General features: G+C 41.9%; 1 protein-coding gene across 1 annotated transcript in view; it reads left to right on the forward strand.

Moving 5' to 3' along the window:
• LOC105472932 (immunoglobulin superfamily member 5) overlaps positions 1 to 17,918 on the forward strand; it is a 60,497-nt gene that overhangs the window by 33,114 nt on the left and 9,465 nt on the right. The window contains 4 exon segments of the mRNA XM_024790030.2: positions 1,975 to 2,274; positions 11,202 to 11,378; positions 12,937 to 12,958; positions 17,111 to 17,202. Of these exon segments, the coding sequence (XP_024645798.2) occupies positions 1,975 to 2,274; positions 11,202 to 11,378; positions 12,937 to 12,958; positions 17,111 to 17,202 (591 nt within the window).

The following is a 17,918-nucleotide window of genomic DNA, read 5'->3' on the forward strand; positions in this document are numbered from 1 at the left end:
TCAAAGTGCCAGATAGTGCAATGGGTTTTAACATAACAGAAAATGAAAGTTCCTTGATAGAATTTCAGATTCCACTGTGTAAAAAACATTTAAGAAACCTCAGCCGGGAACGGTGGCTCATGTCTGTAATCTCAGCATTTTGGGAGGCCCAGGCGTGCAGATCACTTGAGCCCAGGAGATTGAGATCAGCCTGGGCAGCATGGTGAAATTCCATCTCTTAAAGAAAAAAGTGCTGGGTGCAGTGGCTTACGCCTGTAATCCCAGCACTTTGGGAGGCCGAGGAGGGTGGATCACCTGAGGTCGGGAGTTCGAGACCAGCTTGACCAATATGGAGAAACCCCGTCTCTACTAAAAATACAAAATTAGCTGGGCATGGTGGTGCATGCCTGTAATCCCAGCTACTCGGGAGGCTGAGGCAGGAGAATCGCTTGAACCTGGGAAGTGGAGGTTGCAATGAGCCAAGATGGCATCATGGTACTCCAGTCTGGGCAACAAGAGTGAAAATCTGTCTCCAAAAAAAAAAAAAAAAAAAAAAAGAAAAGTAAGTTTTGGTATTCAAGAATATCCACAATTATCTGCAAAGCTATTAAATACTCCTCACTGTTCCAACTACATATCTGTGTGAAGTTAGGTTTTCTTTATATCCTTCAAACAAGGCTGTATATTGCAACAGACTGAATGAAGAGGCAGCTATGAGAATCCAGCCAGACATTACAGAGATTTATATAAGTATAAAACAATGTCACTCCTCTTATTATTTTAGTTGAAAAGTGTGATTCCTTTCCATAAAAATATGTTAATCAAAATTAACATGTAATAAATTATTATTATTTCTAAATATATACTTTAAAATAATTGTTTAACTTTAATGTAAAATATGATAAATGTTGGTAGATAAAACTCACATAAATGAAAGGTCTTTGGAGTCCTCAGTGATTTTGAAGAGTGTAAAAGGTACTGAAACCAAAATGTTTGAGAAGTGTTGATCTGGTCAAACTATCTCATTCAGTAAGTACAACAAAGAGAGCCAAAAAAATTCAGTGACTTGCCCAAAGTGATGACAATTTTCTGGCAGAACCAAGATTGGGAAGAAATTTTTTGATTCTTAGTTTAGTATTCTTTCCCTTATGTTGTGTAGTCCAGAGTTTCAGCATGTTTTTGCTTGGACATTTATATGTATATGTGTATATATATATATATATTTCACTAACGCTGTCTTTACTGGGGCCAATCTTCAGGTTGTTTTAGTCACACTTGTGAAAACAAGTATTATTTTCATATGGGTTGTTTTCAGTATGAATGCTGACCTATGCAAGAGTGTTCTTAATAAAAAATAACCTATCTAAGTTATTCTGACACATGATTTGGGTTAGTTATTTCTGTAAACATTAGATTGGATTTTGATTTAATTTGTAATGAGAAACCTGTGTTAAGGCAATATCCTAAGAAGTTATGTTTAAGACCATATGCCCCTAGAAATAAATAAAAATGTATCTGATTGACCAAAACTCCAGGGGAGACTTGCGTCCCACTCTGGGCTGTGTCCTCGTCACAGTGAGAAGAAGGTGAAGCTCGTTTCTCTTTTTCGCTTTGCTCCCTGGACAGCCCAAGATAATTCTGTAGCTCACTTCAGGTACTGCATAGCCTCCTATGGCACGCACTCTCCCTTTTCTTTCCCATATAATTATTTCCCCTGGTTTCTGACTTTTATGAAGCATTTTCTGTGTAACTTTGTGCTTTCTTGTGAGCAACCTCACCTTCTTCAGAGACCCTGGCAGGTGTGCAAAAAAGACCCAGATAAAATCTGAGTTAAGATTTCCCAGTAGAGACGCAGCCCCTTTGGGCTTGGGAAAATAGGTCTCACAAAACGTAATTTGAAGCAAAATTAAAAAAAAAAAAAGAGAGAGAAAAAGAAAACTTAGAAGTGAGAGTCACAGTCATGTCTTCAGTGTGTTTCTCTCTTTTCTTCTTTAGTTATGGGAGAGTTGTTCATTCCCAATGTTAATCTTGTAGTCGCTGAGAATGAGCCTTGCAAAGTTACTTGTCGAGCCTCGCACTGGACCCGGCTCCCGAATATTTCCTGGGAACTCGGTCTCCTGGTCAGCCATTCAAGCTATTATTTTGTTCCGGAGCCCAGCGACCTTCAAAGTGCAGTGAGCATCCTGGCTCTGACCCCACAGAGCAATGGGACTTTGACATGTGTGGCTACCTGGAAGAGCCCGAAGGCCCGCAAGTCTGCAACTGTAAATCTCACTGTGGTTCGGCGTCCCCCAGGTAAGTGATGACTTTCTGCTTTACATGAAATGAACGATTATTTCATGCTTCACTATTATGTAGAATACTCCTTCATCCACGATGCCTGGAAAAACCATATGACAACCTTGATTTCGGGTAGGGATGATAAGGCCAATCACATCTTCTGTCAGCTTAATAATCTTTTTTTTTTTAATTATTATGCTTTAAGTTCTAGGGTACATGTGCACAACGTGCAGGTTTGTTACATATGTATACATGTGCCATGTTGGTGTGCTGCACCCATTAACTCATCATTTACGTTAGGTATATCTCCTAATGCTATCCCTCCCCCATCCCCGCACCCCACGACAGGCCCCAGTGTGTGATGTTCCCCTTCCTGTGTCCAAGTGTTCTCATTGTTCAATTCCCACCTATGAGTGAGAACATGTGGTGTTTGTTTTTTTGTCCTTGCGATCAGTTTGTTTGCTGAGAATGATGGTTTCCAGCTTCATCCATGTCCCTACAAAGGACATGAACTCATCCTTTTTTTTGGCTGCGCAGTATTCCATGGTGTGTATGTGCCACATTTTCTTAATCTGGTCTATCACTGATGGACATTTGGGTTGGTTCCAAGTCTTTGCTATTGTGAACAGTGCCACAATAAGCATACGTGTGCATGTGTCTTTATAGCAGGTGGGACTGTAAACTAGTTCAACCATTGTGGAAGACAGGGTGGTGATTCCTCAAGGATCTAGGACTAGAAATACCATTTGACCCAGCCATCCCATTACTGGGTATATACCCAAAGGATTATAAATCATACAGCTTAATAATCTTATACCCTCATCTGCTTTTAAAATTCCGTCTTAAAGTTTTTTCTCTTATTACATTTGAAAGCCATTTAGAATCTTGCCAATTATTTATCATCAAAGAGCATCAAGTTTGGAGAGAAATGCTTGAGTTAAACATTTTTTTCTGTAGCTTTTACCTGCCACTAGATATAAAGCAATAGATATTGTGGGAATATCCTGTTTACCCACCTAATACAAAAATTTTTAAAAAACTTTTATTTTAGGTTCAGGGTTACACACGCCGGTTTGTTATACAGGTAAACTCATGTCACAGGGGACTGTTGTACAAATTATTTTATGACCTAGGTACTAAGCCTACCCATTAGTTATTTTTTCAGTTGGATTCCACCCACTGAGCCAGTACGAAGCAGGTCCTCATCTTGCAGGAGGGCCTCAGGTCTCCCTGAATTTCTTCCAATCTTAGTTGAAGTATAATGCTTCATTTTTTCCCCCAGCAAATCCACAATGTATTTGAAAGTGCCAAGTCTATATGTATATAGTTTAACTTGACTAAATGACATAACTTTAAAGTTTAGATCCCTCTAAAGAATCTCCTGTGGGTTTTTTGGCGTACCAGACACTCTAACCACATTCCTTGAAGGGGCCCATAGAGCCTGTGTGCTTTGAGTCAGCCTGGACAGAGTGGGCCCGGGATGTTGGAGACTGACTTTAACTTAACATATTACAAAAGAGGAAGTGAGGCCTAGGGAAATTCTATGCTTCCATCTGGGTCACACAGCCAACGTGGCAGAGCTGGGTCTAGAAGCTGAGAAGAGCTTTTCTTCTCGACTAAAGCTTTTCCCACGATGACAACACCCTTACCTGAGATCTTCCAAAGTTCAGAACAAAGCCACAGCCACAGCCAAATAATAATGGTAACGATAATAAACAGCACTCTATAGCACTTACCCACTTATCAGGCACTGCTCTGAGCACTTCTCAAGTATTCACAGAATTAACCTGCCCGACAGCCGTGTGAGTGTCGCTGTTATTCCTATTGTTAAGGCAAGGTGACAGGGACAGTGCTGTTGGGATTTCGCCCACATCTGTAGCGTGAGTAAATGACAGGGCAACCTCTACTCACCTGTAGAGTGAGTAAATGACAGGCAGTCTGTCTCCAGAAACTGCTCACCTGGCAACTCCGCCCGCCGTGTGAGAGCCACTTGGAGAGTACATGAGGTCCCATGGCTGCTGTAACAGAGGACCACAGGCTTGGTGGCTTAAACAACAGAAATGGATTTTCTCACAGTCCTGGAGGCTGGAAGTGTCAGCAGGGCTGGTTCCTCCTGAGGGCTGGGAGGGAGCCTCTGTCCCTTACCTCCCGCCTTGTTCCCTGTGGTTGCTGGCCATCTTCCACCTTCCTTAGCTTGTAGAAATGTCACCTTCCTCTCTGCCTTCATCTTCACTTGGTGTTCTCCTAGTTTTTTGGGTCTTTGCTGAGATAAACATTTTCGAACGGTACAGGTTGTTTTTGCAAGATGCCTCTCAATTTGGGTCAATTTGGATTTTTCTAAAATGTTTCAGCATACTTTGATTTAGGCTACAGATTTTTGGCAAGATATAGGTAATATCATGTGATCACAGGATCACAGTTTTCATCGGTGTAAGTTGGACCCTTTGGTGAAGGTGGCATACCCTGAATTGATCCAACATAAAAGTACCTTTTTGCCTTTATAATTAATGTGTAAGCAATAGATATTGTGGGAATATCCTGTTTACCCACCTAATACAAAAATTTTTAAAAAACTTTTATTTTAGGTTCAGGGTTACACACGCCGGTTTGTTATACAGGTAAACTCATGTCACAGGGGACTGTTGTACAAATTATTTTATGACCTAGGTACTAAGCCTACCCATTAGTTATTTTTTCTGCTCCTCTCCCTCCTTCCACCCTCCACCCTCAGATAGACCCCCGTGTGTGTTGTTCCCCTCTATGTGTCCATGTGTTCTCATCATTTAGCTCCCACTTAGAAGTGAGAACAGGCGGTATTTGGTTTTCTGTTCCTGTGTTCGTTTGCTAAGGATAATGACCTCCAGCTCCATCCATGTCCTTGCAAAGGAGACGACTTTGTTCTTTTTCCACCTACTAACTTTTACATTCATTGATGAATCATTGCCTGAATCAATTACTTCTATGGTGGTTGTAAAGAGTGATTTCCTGCTTCCATTATTCTTTCCATATCTATTAATTGGCTTTCTTTTGTTAAACAAGAGACTTCCCTCCCCTTTCTTCCTTTTCTTTTTTCTTCCTTTTTTCCCCTCACAGTTTTAGTAGGGACTCAATTTTGTTCAATACATTCTAATCTATTCCTGTCATTTTTCATTTTGACACTCAGATTGCTCCAGACGTGGCCAGTTGGTGTCCCTTCAAGCTGGTGCTGGCGTCCTTCTGACATCCCCCTATTAGTTTTCGAGCACCTGGACCCATTAGGTTTTCCAGACTCACTTTGTACTCCCCTGTCTCCACCTGGAATCAGTCATTTTTCCAGGGAGCCAACCTTAAATATCATACGTTAGTCTACTTAAATATGGTAAAGGATGGTCCAGGCTTTGAAAGAGAAGATATTTTAAAATTCCATTAGCACCAAATGGAATAAAATGGACTGGTTAAAGCATATATCCTAACAAGGTAATGATACAACAGGAGCTCTGGCCTGATTGATGGTACCTTAGAGAGAGAGATTTTAGAGACTGGCTTGCCTGCAAATGTTTTCTTTTGCAGTGGAAGGGAAAGGGAGCACTTAATTTCCCTTCATCAGGTTTAATTTGCTGAATTCTTCTTAGACCAGGACTAGTGCCTTAATGACGGCAGCTGGAGGCATGGCTGCTGGGAGCGGGAGGCTCAGAGGGTGCTTGCAATGAGTCTAGCTTTATTGAATTCATTTGGAAAAGGGTAATTTGTTTCTAAATTATTCATCAAGATCCAGTGCAGCTGATGGCTGGCTGCATGTTATGTGTTTTATGTAAGTTTTATTAGCTGAAGACCTCATTGCAGCCTTGGCTGGCAGAGCTGGTGACCAGACGAGGCTATAAGGAGAACAGCCAGGTTTCTAGAGAGCCAAGCGTTAATGGGTCTATGCCCATTCAGTCTTCTTCAGGAATCACATAAACATCCATTTTTCCCCCATTTCCTAAAAGTGCAAAGCATTTGTTTTCATTTCTGAAATGATCCCTGCAAGTCATTGAAAGAAGAATGACGTCAACTTTGGAAGCCTATCCAATCAGGGCAAGTCACAGGGTTGTATGAAGTACTTCCTGGTTTATAGTTCAAAAGGTTTCTTTAGAGAAAAGCATTCTGGGAAGACTAACCCTCATTTCAGATCTGTTTTTTAGAAATTGATTTTCTTAACTACAGAAGTGATACAAACCTCGAGCACTGCAGATGTATCCAAAACTAGAGAGTGAGGCCCTCTCACCCTGACTTGGGAGAAGCACTGTCAGAGCCATCTGCCCGTCGGGGTGCTTTTCTTTGTGCAGTTATTTGTGTGTAGGTTGTGAAATGGTTAAAATGAAGTAGTGTTTTTAGGACACACGAGCACCTTGTAGAATGTAGTGATTCTTGGTTATAACCTTACCGTGTTGAGAAATGGCAATTTTGGGCGCAGAGAAGAGTAGTAGAAGTGACAGTCCTGGGCCTTTGCCCTGGCACTGATGGTGCAACTTTGGGCAAGTCAGCAATCTTCAGGGCTCAGTTTTCTCACCTGTAAAGTGGGTAGGAGAAGAATAGAGAAGTCCTCTCTCCCGGCTGTGGGTCAGGGCCAGCAGAGGAGCCTTCTTCATAAATACACTGAGGCTCAGCTGCCTCCTGGGGGTTTTGTTTCATGGGTTTTTGTGGATCCTGGGAATTACAATTGTAAAAAACGTTCCCAAGTTACTCTCATGGGCAGCCAGGATTGGGGGCTACTGAACTGAAAAAAATCTCTAAGGTCCAACCTTCCCATCCAGCCCGATCAAGTGCTTTGTCTACACAGACTTGGACATTAGACAACCTGGGATCCAGTCCCGGCTCACCCAATCACTAGCTGTGTGTCTTCTGGACAAGTTACTTACCCTCTCTGAGCCTCAGTTTTAGAACAGTCCTTGCCCCAGAGCACACAGGACTGGAAAGGGAGTAATTGTTATCATTCACACTATTGATTCAGAGATCTCTTGTGTCGCCTGTAGTGGGCACAGGGATGTGCTTTGCGCATGATGGTGGTGACATTTGGTATTCATATGTACTTGGCACATGGTGGTGGTGACATTTTATATTAATACATTTGGTTTCAAGAAATTCTATACCTTTTAAAACCTCTATGCATTCCTTTGAGAGCATCTGGGAAATGCTATCTTCCTTGTCTTCACAGATGGGAAAAGGACAATCTCCAAGCAGAGGTTAAAGCACATGGTAAAGTCAGTAATGAGGCCCTAACAAGCAGACAGTGGTGTGAAGGAGCGTAGGGGGAAAGGCAAGCGGCGTTGACCTTGGAGCTCATCTTCGTTAGTCACTATTCAGCTCTAGTATGCTCGTCCTCTCCAGCACACCCGCCATTCACCTGAGCCAGGCACACCCACACCCTCCAGAGGTTACAAGGCCCAGACCAGCACCCCACTGTAGACTTTATGCAAATATGTTTATGTCACCTCTGGGCCATATTTTCCTCAGAAGGATTATTCTACATTGGAGACAACACATGGCAGGATGGAAAGATATGAGCCAGGAGCCCTGTGGCTTCCTGTTCTGGACTCCCTGTGCCATCTACTTAGTTCCTCTGTCCTGAGCATCTTGTCTGCATGAAAATTGGATTATGGATGACATCATTCCAAGAGTCTGTTTTCTGTCCACTGTCAGATTTTTGATTTGTCAGTAATATATGGCTACCACCTATTTTTCAATCTACAGTAAATGCACTCTTTTAAAAAAGAAATTAGCCCCATACTAAACAAAAATATCCATGCATGTGGGTATACTTATGTATATACATATCATATATGTGTTATACATGATAAACTTGAAATGGTTATGAAAATAAGCAAGGGCTGTCTGTGTAGCCCCAGCACTAAATCATGCCTCTTGCTGACTTATACGCTACACTTTGGGCTCCACTGGATTAAAGGGAGACTTCAGTTTAAGTCTCACCTAGGCATAAAACTCCTCGGAACATTTGCCTTCCACTGGAGTGTGGTCACAACAAATAGGAAGCGAAAGAGTAAGTGATATGGTTCCTAATACCAGCTCCATTTTGGTCAGCGTTTGGGGCTTTTAACTGAATGCAGGCATCACTTTCTGAACTTTGTGGTTAAATTAAGGGACAAAAGAGTGTTTAAAGTCCCTCTGGCCCTCAGTCTCTCCCTTGACTCAGTCACCACCCCCAGCAAAATGTCCCTTCCCTTCTGTTCAACATGCACTCCCTGAAAATAAGGCAGGCTCTCTGTGCTAGATTAAGGCGGGCCGCCTCCATGCTAGATCAAGGCAGGCCGTCTCCGTGCTAGATCAAGGCAGGCCGTCTCCGTGCTAGATTAAGGCAGGCCGTCTCTGTGCTAGATTAAGGCAGGCCGTCTCCGTGCTAGATTAGAGGAAATGTCACGTCCAGATTCAGGAAGTTTGTCACACTCATGTTTCTGTCTAGTAGGGGAAGAAAAGTCTACCGATAGGGAGTGTGTGAGTAAGTCCACAAGCATACTGTCTTGTGTCAGTGAGAATTTCAAGCCTGTCTCTTAAATCTTGAGCCAGACCTCATTGGTTAACCCCAGCCAGCTCCCTTATTAAGAAAACTTGTTATATTTGCAAACTTCAGTTCGTAAGAGTTCGTTAAATTGGAACTAGGATGACCACTGCCAACTGGAACCTGTGCGCTGTAACTTACAGCATTCTCAGAACTTTCACACACACCCCTGAACAGCCTGGTGGGAAAAGAGCCATTATTGGCAAGTGAGCCAGAGGCCAAAGGTAATGCAGCAAGAAATGCTGGTCATGAGATTTGACTGGTTCCAACCACAGGAAACCTAAAGTTCTTTCTCAGTCACAAACCTCCCACATAGTGGTCCAACCTCCAACTCAAGACTGTGAAGATCATTGATGCAACTCTGGACTTCATCATTTTATTATCACATCTGTGGGAGGGGGAGTGTGAGAGCATCCTGTCATGTCGTGGGTAGCTTGGGCAGTGTTTACATTCTGGCTGCATACAAGGGATCCCCAAAATGTGGGTCACCGACTGTCTGCCTCAGAATCATGGGGGTATCATTCGGGATATCCTGACTCTGTGTCCCCTGAGGTGGGCTTTGAATCTGCATGTGCAGTGATATTCCAGGTGATGCTTGGGATTCTGCTGTCTGTGGAGCAAGGGGATAAATGTGCTCCTCTGCAGGCGAAGGGTCTGCCTTGTGTCAGTGCTTCAACTCTGGGAAGGTGTGGAATGGGAAGGGTGTATTCTGTTCCTTCCGTCTTCACCATTTTTGGGAGAACCCTTTACAAGTCTCTGTCTATTCCAGCTCATCTTGGATGGTGGGAGAGGTGGAGATAGATAGCATTAGGAAAGTAGTTTGACTTCCTTACAGTCCTACAGTTCTGCTCTGGGCATCTTACTATGGGGAGAAAGGTGATCCCTAGACCTGGTTCAGCTGCAGCTGACTGCCTGGTGCATAGACTTCTCTTCTCCATGTAGAGTCATTTAACTTTGACACAGGAATAGCCAACTACTATTGCACAGTCAATTTTCCAGGAAAATTATAAGGAGGAACATCTAAGAGCTGTTTTTGAACGCTAGTCTCTGGTTCCAAAGTGGTGGATGGCCATTGATTTCAAGGCAAACCCCATGTTCCTGTTTCAATATTTTCTAATGACTAGTATCTAATGAAATAGCATGCATTTACATTAATATACCACCCAAGCATGCAGGGTTGAGAACTGTCTCTTAATCTTTCCCTTCATCCATGCATCCACCCACCCACCCACCCACCCATGCATCCATCCATCCACCCACCCACCCACCCATCCATTCATCCATCCATCCATTCATCCTATATTAGGGTTCTCTAGAACCTAAATAGCATGCATTTACATTAAGATGCCACCCAAGCACACAGGGTTGAGTGACAGCCTTTCATTGAATAGCAATTCACAATTAAACAGATCAACTTAAATGTGTGTGGTTTGACGTCAGCGTGGTGTGCTAGGGAGAAGCGAAGGGCTAGATGAAAATTTTCTTGCAACATCAGTGTAATTCCCATACTGTCTCTTTCTGTGATGATAAAAATGTTCTACATCTGTAGTGACTGAGCACTTGAAATGTGGCTAGTGCAACTGAGGCACTGACTATTTAAAGACTCATACTTTTAATTAACTTAAATTTGAATTTGGGTAATCGTGTGAAGCCACAACAGCTCTGCCTAAGACATAGTGGAAAAGAATCAAAATGGCTTTTTCCTCTGTCCTTCTCTCCCTACATCCATCTTGCTTCCTGATTGCTCTGCCTCACTTTACCCTTTTTTCCTGCTGCCTCCATGACTACTAGGTAAAATAAGAGGGAAACATACACACTAAGGAAGGTGCCTCCTGAAAAGCTATGGAAAAAGCAATTACTGTGTGAGGAATGAATTTGAGGAGTCGGGGAGTTGGATGGGGCAAGGGTGAAAGCCATGAACCTAAGTTCCTTTAGAAGTGACCCTCCCTCAAAATACCCTTGTTTCCTCTGGGCTCTGGATTCTCAACGAGTGGGGACTTGGAAGGGAGAACAAAATGTCTTTATTCCAGTCTTGTCCATTTTAGTGCTCAGAAAGTTTCCTTGGTTAAATAAAGGATGTCAAACGTGACCATCACTATGCCAGCCTCAGGGGATTGTCAGCCGAGCCCTGCCTTATCTACCTTTCAGGGATATTAGAGACATTAAACAACCAACACCTGGACTGGGTTACTAAGAAGTTGTTTACTGGCAGAAATAAATATTGTGATGGAAGGTACTGTAGAGTATTGAATAATTAAACACATTGAAAGAAGCTTGACCTATGACGCCTAGCCATAGCACGCTGAATGGTTATAATATTACTAGAACACATAATGCAACTTGTAATGAGGCAGAATCTGTGATTCTAGGCAGTGCAAGTATCACTAAAATATATATTTTTCTCCTTTAGGCACCGGAGGTGGTATTAATATTCCAGGTATATTATCAAGTTTACCAGGCTTAGGTTTTTCATTGCCTACGTGGGGCAAAGTTGGACTTGGATTAGCAGGCACCATGCTTCTGACGCTGACGTGTGCTCTTACAATACGCTGCGGCTGCTGCCGTTTCTGCTGCAGAAGAAAAAGAGGTAACTTTTTTGTTCATTTACATTTGTACATACGTCTGAGCTTTTGGTACAAGCAGTTGAAGTTAATGAACTCATCAGCTCTTTCAAAGATAGATGAACCACAATGTCACTTTACCTCTATTAGAATGCTATTATAAAAAAGACAAAAGATAACAGGCGTTGGAGAAGCTGTGGTTGCACACTGTTGGTGGGAATGTAAATTGTTACAGCTTTTGTGGAAACACTATGGAGGTTCCTCAAAAAAATTAAAATAGAGCTATCCTATAATCCAGCAATCCCACTCCTGGGTCTATATCCAAAAGAAATGACGTCTTCATATTGGAGAGATATCTGCATTCCCATGTTCATTACATCACTGTTCACAATAGCCAAGATATGGAATCAACCTGTGTACATCCGTAGATGAATAGACAAAGAAAATGTGGTATATAGACACAATGGAACACTAGTCAGCCTTCAAAAAGAAGAAAATCCTGTCCTTTGCTACACCCTGGAGAGACCTAAAGGACATTATGCTAAGTGAAATAAGCCAGACACAGAAAGGCAAGTATTATATGATCTCCACTATAGGTGGAATCTAAAAAAGCCAAGCTTGTAGAAATAGGAGGTAGAATGGTGGGCGTTACCAGGGAGTGGGAATGGGGGTTGGGGAAATGTTGGTCGAAGGGCACGAGTTTCAATTAGACAGCAAAAATAAATTCTGTAGATCTACTGTATAGCATGATGACTGTAATTAATTATGATGTATTGTGTACTTGAAAATTGCTAAGAGAATAGATCTTGGATATTCTCACCACAAAATAGTGATGAATATGTGAGATGATGGTTATATGAATTAGCTTGATTTAATCATTTCACAATGTGTACATAGCTCAAAATAGATTCCTTCTAGTCAGTCTATGGATCCACTGACTAAAAACATTAGCAATTTAATGACAGTTTTTTTGTTTCGTTTTGTTTTTTTTTGTTGTTGTTGGGGGTGGGGGCACAACTGTATCAGTTGATACTATTGGTACATATTGATTGAAAATGTATCTTTGAATTAAAGAAATATGGTAATATTAATATAACAGTGTCTAGTCTGTTAAAACAGTAACACCTACTTTTGAGTTATTGTAAAAATTAAATGAGCTAGTACTTTGTACAGAGCCTGCCTGGTGCTGGCACATGGTAAGAATTGAATGAAGAGCAGCAATGATTGGTAACACAAAACATCTTTTCTTGGTATATGGAGTCTTTATAGTCTCACTAATCAAATTCAATATTCACAAAGTAATAAGTAAATACCCCTAGGTATCTGAAATATAGTAAGTACTATATAGTCTATATTTCAGGTACCTAGGAGTTATTTATTTTTCTAATAGTTAACAGTGAATTCTACTCTCCTATGCTTGGAAGTCATTTGATACTTTGGTATGGGAAAACTTAATAATACCCTTTGGGTCACAAATACTAACGTTAGGTCTGTTAAAATAAGGGAGTCTATAAAAATTAATGGGACTCGATTTTTAGAATAAGTATCCTGATTTTTCTAATGTAATTTTGTTCTTTTCTGCAGGATTTCGTATTCAATTTCAAAGGTAAGTTTGAAACCACATCTATTTTCTGAAAAAAAAAAAATTGAACAACAACAATAATAACAACAATACATACACACAACTGTGGGAGTTTTGGATTTATATTATCCAAAATTAAGTACTGAAAGTAGACAATGCTGAAAAACACGTATGCCAATCACAAACTCATAGGGCAACATTAACTGTGGAATGAAATAGGTGGGTTGCCACTGCCTACCTTTGACTTGCTCTGGTTCACTTAGGGAAATGGAGATTTTCTTAGTGTCTGGCATTTGCAACTCTTTCCACAAGAGGACACTGTGCACCATGACTGTCATCCTGCCTGCTTTGGGTGGAGGCCAGGGCCACCAGCAGAGGTCCTGCTGGAATTTCTGGGGTAGTGGAGAGCAGTGAGCCAAGCGGATGCCTGCAAGGCACGTGAAACTGTCCAGGCAGACAAATTAGGCAGTGTTCGGTGCTCATTCAGCCACGGGGAGTGGACAGGACTGAAAAATTCCTTTCCTTCCCAGGCTGCCCAGAAGTAGCTGCAAGCACTTTTAAGGTAACTGTGTCAAGGACTTATAATAAGTAGCCAGTAACCCTTTTAAATATCTGCAGTATTAACATAGCCATATGTGCACCAAGGGGAGGGTTTTTTAGACAGCTGTTGTTTCTTGTGGGTAATATAAGAACACATGTAGTTATCAGTATTTTATTAGAATATTTACATTTTTAAGTGCTGAGATTCTAAAACACCCTTTGGCTACATTCTGTGAATGAATGTGCACCATCACCATGTGGCAAAGGCTATCCCTTCTCCCTCTGATCCCTGGCGATCACAAAGTTTGGAGAGAGGACACCACCAAGGAGCAATCCAAAAATATTCCTCCTTTGAGGCCTGACTTAGGGCAAGGGAAGAGGAAGAAAAATGGACCCTGATAATTATTCTGGCATTTCTCTTGATTGCTACTACTGGCAGAACGGAAGCCTGGACTCTTGGTTCACCGTTGTTGACTGTGCCAGCATCTTCCATTTCTGTTCTCTGGGGTCTTAGGTGATTTGAAAGCACAGCAAAGTGATCAATAGCTAGTCGAGATAATGGGTAGAGGATAACAACAACTGTAGAATAATGACACTGGGTGCATGAGAAAAGCTAGTGTATCTTGAGTGCCTGATGTACATGCCAGGTACTCACTGCTGCATGCTTTGTAGAGTTGTTTGAATGTGAACTGGGCGGACCTGACCCAGGGCTTGGGCCCTTCTCTATGCAGCCCCTAAAGTTAGGCGAGACTGCATTAAGCTCCAGAAAGACAATGGGGGTTGTCCATTGCATAATCCAATCCCACTTGCTTTCCCCTTTCACGATGTCCATGGTGCTCACTCCAGCTGCTCAAGGATTTCTTTTGCATTAAAATAATATATATATATGTAGTTATATGTTTATTATAGAAAAAAATCAATGCATGTTTAAATAAATATAAAGATAGGCACAAGAAATAGTTTTAAAAAAATCACCCACACTTCTATAGTTCCAAAGAAATTATTGTTAACTATGTGTGTACCTACATACATAGTTCATGTATATACCCACAGATATGCACACAAAGCATTTTGTGAAATTTGGATCATAGTAACCATTATTCCACAGCTTGCTCTTTTCACTTGGCACGTTCTGAAGATTATTTCTATTAACAAATACTTGCACACAGCATTTTTGTATTATTTGATAGTTTTAGATAGATACTTATAAGTACAGAAGAAGTATAAGATAGTTTTAGATAGATACAGATAGTACAGAAAAGTGCACAAGTTGCAGGTGTGTAGCTTGATCAGGTTTCGCAAAAAGCACAAACGTCTGGGCTTGATGGCTGAAAGTCACAGCTAGAACACCCTCAGCATCCCCAGAGTCCCCTAGACCCCTGTCAAATTGCTGCCTACCCCTCCTCCCCAAAGGTGACATTTTTCTGACATCTTTCCCACATCCCCAGAGATGAGGGGCATGTATCAATGGTGTCATTTTGTGTATACTCATTTATGTCTGCCTTCTCGAGCCTCTCACTGTGAGGCTGATCCATACCATGGCACGTGGGTGTCAGTGGTTCATTATTATGTAATATTACATTCTGGGCACATATGCAATGCATTTTTACTTTTTGCTTTAAATGGGTGTTTGAATAGTTTTCAGGTTGGGACCATTGCAAACACTAATGCTCCGGCCAGGCACGGTGGCTCACTCCTGTAGTCCCAGTGCTTTGGGAGGTCAAGGCGGTGGAGCCCTTGAGCCCAGGAGTTGGAGACCAGCCTGGACAACATGGAAAAACCCCATCTCCACAAAAAGTACAAAATTAGCTGGGTGTGTTGGTGCTTTCCTGTAGTCCCAGATACTCAGGAGGCTGACTTGGGAGGATCCTTGGAGCCCAGGAGGCAGAGGTTACAGTGAGCCGAGATCACGCCACTGCACTCCAACCTGGGTGACAGAGTGAGACCTTGTCACCAAGAAACAATAAGAACAACAAAAACAACAACTATTCTGAGTATTACGGTAGGAGTCTTTTGGTGAACATAAGTACTTATTTCTGTTTGGTTCTGACCAAACAGAATACAGCTGACCCTCTATATCTGCAGGTTCCATATCCTCTGATTCAACTAACTGTGGATCAAAAATATTTGAAAAAAAATAGTAACAGTAAAAAATAATACAAAATAAAGAAGCAGTACAGTATAACAACTATTTGCATAGCATTTACATTGTATTAGGTATTATAAAGAATCAGGAGATGACTCAAAGTGTATGGGAGGATGTGTGTAGGTTATATGCATATGCAAATCCTACACCATTTTATATCAGAGGCTTGAGCATCTGCAAATTTTGGTATCTGCAGGGGTCCTGGAATCAATCCCTAGCAAATACCAAGGGAGACCGTATCTAGTCCTAAAAGCTGGGCCAGAAGGTAGCATATCTTCAGCTTTAGACGGTGCCACATGTTTCCAAAGAAGGGGTACAGGCTTACACTCCTGCTAGCAGTGTGTGAGAGCTCTCATATGTAATAATTTTGACAGGTGCCATGGAATTCCATTTTAGAGAACTATCATCATTTATTTAAAAGTCCCCTCTGATTGGGCACTTGGTTGTCTGTGGTTTGCTTTTATAAATAGCTCACAAATCAACATTCTTTCAAGTACATATTTGTACATATCCTTGATTGTTTCCCTAGCATACGTCCTTAGAGGTCAAGTATGACTATTTTAAATTCTTTGGCTATCCATCGCCAGACTTCCTTCCAGCCTCCAAACCCTAGGAGGCTGCACCGACTTTTGCTTTATTTCAGCAGTTGGCACATCTTTTTCCATAAAGGGCTACATAGTAAATATTTTTAGTTTTGCCAGCCATATGGTCTCTGTCATAAGGACTCAACTCTGCTGTTATAACATGACTATGGCTACATGTTTAGGTAGTTGTAGACAATATGTGAGCTGATAGGTGTAACCGTGTTCCAATGAAACTTTACTTACAAAAACAAGGGGTGGGTCAGATATGGTCTGTGGGTCACATAGTTTGCTGACTCTTGCTTTATTTGGTGAATGGTTTCTGAGAGTTGAGGAGCAACTGGGGAGTGGAGTCCATGGACCATGATAAACTTTCATCTCTCCCCATAATGGGAATGTGTGAATAGGCAGACGTCTACACCTGCCACACAGTGACACAGCTATAGGTTGCCTGTGTTAAGTTCCACATGTAAGCATACTCTTGAGAGTAACCATGTGAACTACGTAGGTATCCATTGCCAATTAACGTTTGGCAATGTTAATGTCAACAATTAACATGAAGGGCCAGGCGAGGTGGCTCAAGCCTGTAATCCCAGCACTGTGGGAGGCCAAGACGGGCGGATCATGAGGTCAGGAGATCGAGACCATTCTGGCTAACACGGTGAAACCCCGTCTCTACTAAAAAAATACAAAAAACTAGCCGGGCAGGTGGCGGGCGCCTGTAGTCCCAGCTACTCGGGAGGCTGAAGCAGGAGAATGGCGTGAACCCGGGAGGTGGAGCTTGCAGTGAGCTGAGATCTGGCCACTGCACTCCAGCCTGGGCGACAGAGCAAGACTCCGTCTCAAAAAAAAAAAAACAAAAAAAACAAAAAAAACTTTTAACATGAACATAAAATGGTCTAATTGTAGGAAATCTGAAAAAGAGAAGACAAACAAAGAAACTAAGACAGAAAGTGGAAATGAAAACTCTGGCTACAATTCAGATGCACCAAAGACCACAGGTGAGTAGACAAGAGGGGGTGGTAGAAAGACCTGGAAAAGAGAAAACCGGAAGAAGGGTTGGCTTGCTAGATACCAGCTGCACAGGGAGGACAACTTGACAATGGTGGTTATTATTTTTTGGATAAATTTTAGAAGAAATTCTAGAACTTGGAATATTCTAGGAGTAGGTTAACAGTAAAAATCCACCTATTTGTCTAATGCTTAAAATAAAGTGAGGAAGAACCCTGAAACCTTTAAAAAAAAATTGTTTTTTCCCCATGCTTTCTTTTTTGTTTAAAGCCTTCTACATTAAAACATGTGGGGAGGTATTTTAATACATCGGGGGTAACTGCCTCCCAATTTCAAGTAGAATCAAGTAAGAGATCTGTTCCCCTTGAATGTAACAGGGTGTTGGGAATGCTGGAAAACCAGACCCTCTCTTGGGGAGTCTTGCTGTAGTATCTCATTTTCTTGCCATGAGACAATACAGAGTGATAATGGGATGAGGCCATCTCTAAGACAATGTCACCAGGAAGCAGCAGCAGTCGAGTTTTGAAGGCCAAACACACCCCTGCTCTGCAGGATGAATGGGACAGCTGCCCTCACAGGCTGCTGGGAACACCAAATTCCATGGGAAGGTTTTCAGCCAACCGATTCTCACTGAAGGGCCTAAACACCTTCGTTTTCCACAAAAATTGGAGCTCTATTTTCAGCAGCCCCATTTTTTTGATTTTAC

The sequence above is a fragment of the Macaca nemestrina genome, chromosome 4 (assembly GCF_043159975.1).
Source record: "Macaca nemestrina isolate mMacNem1 chromosome 4, mMacNem.hap1, whole genome shotgun sequence".
NCBI lineage: Eukaryota > Metazoa > Chordata > Mammalia > Primates > Cercopithecidae > Macaca > Macaca nemestrina.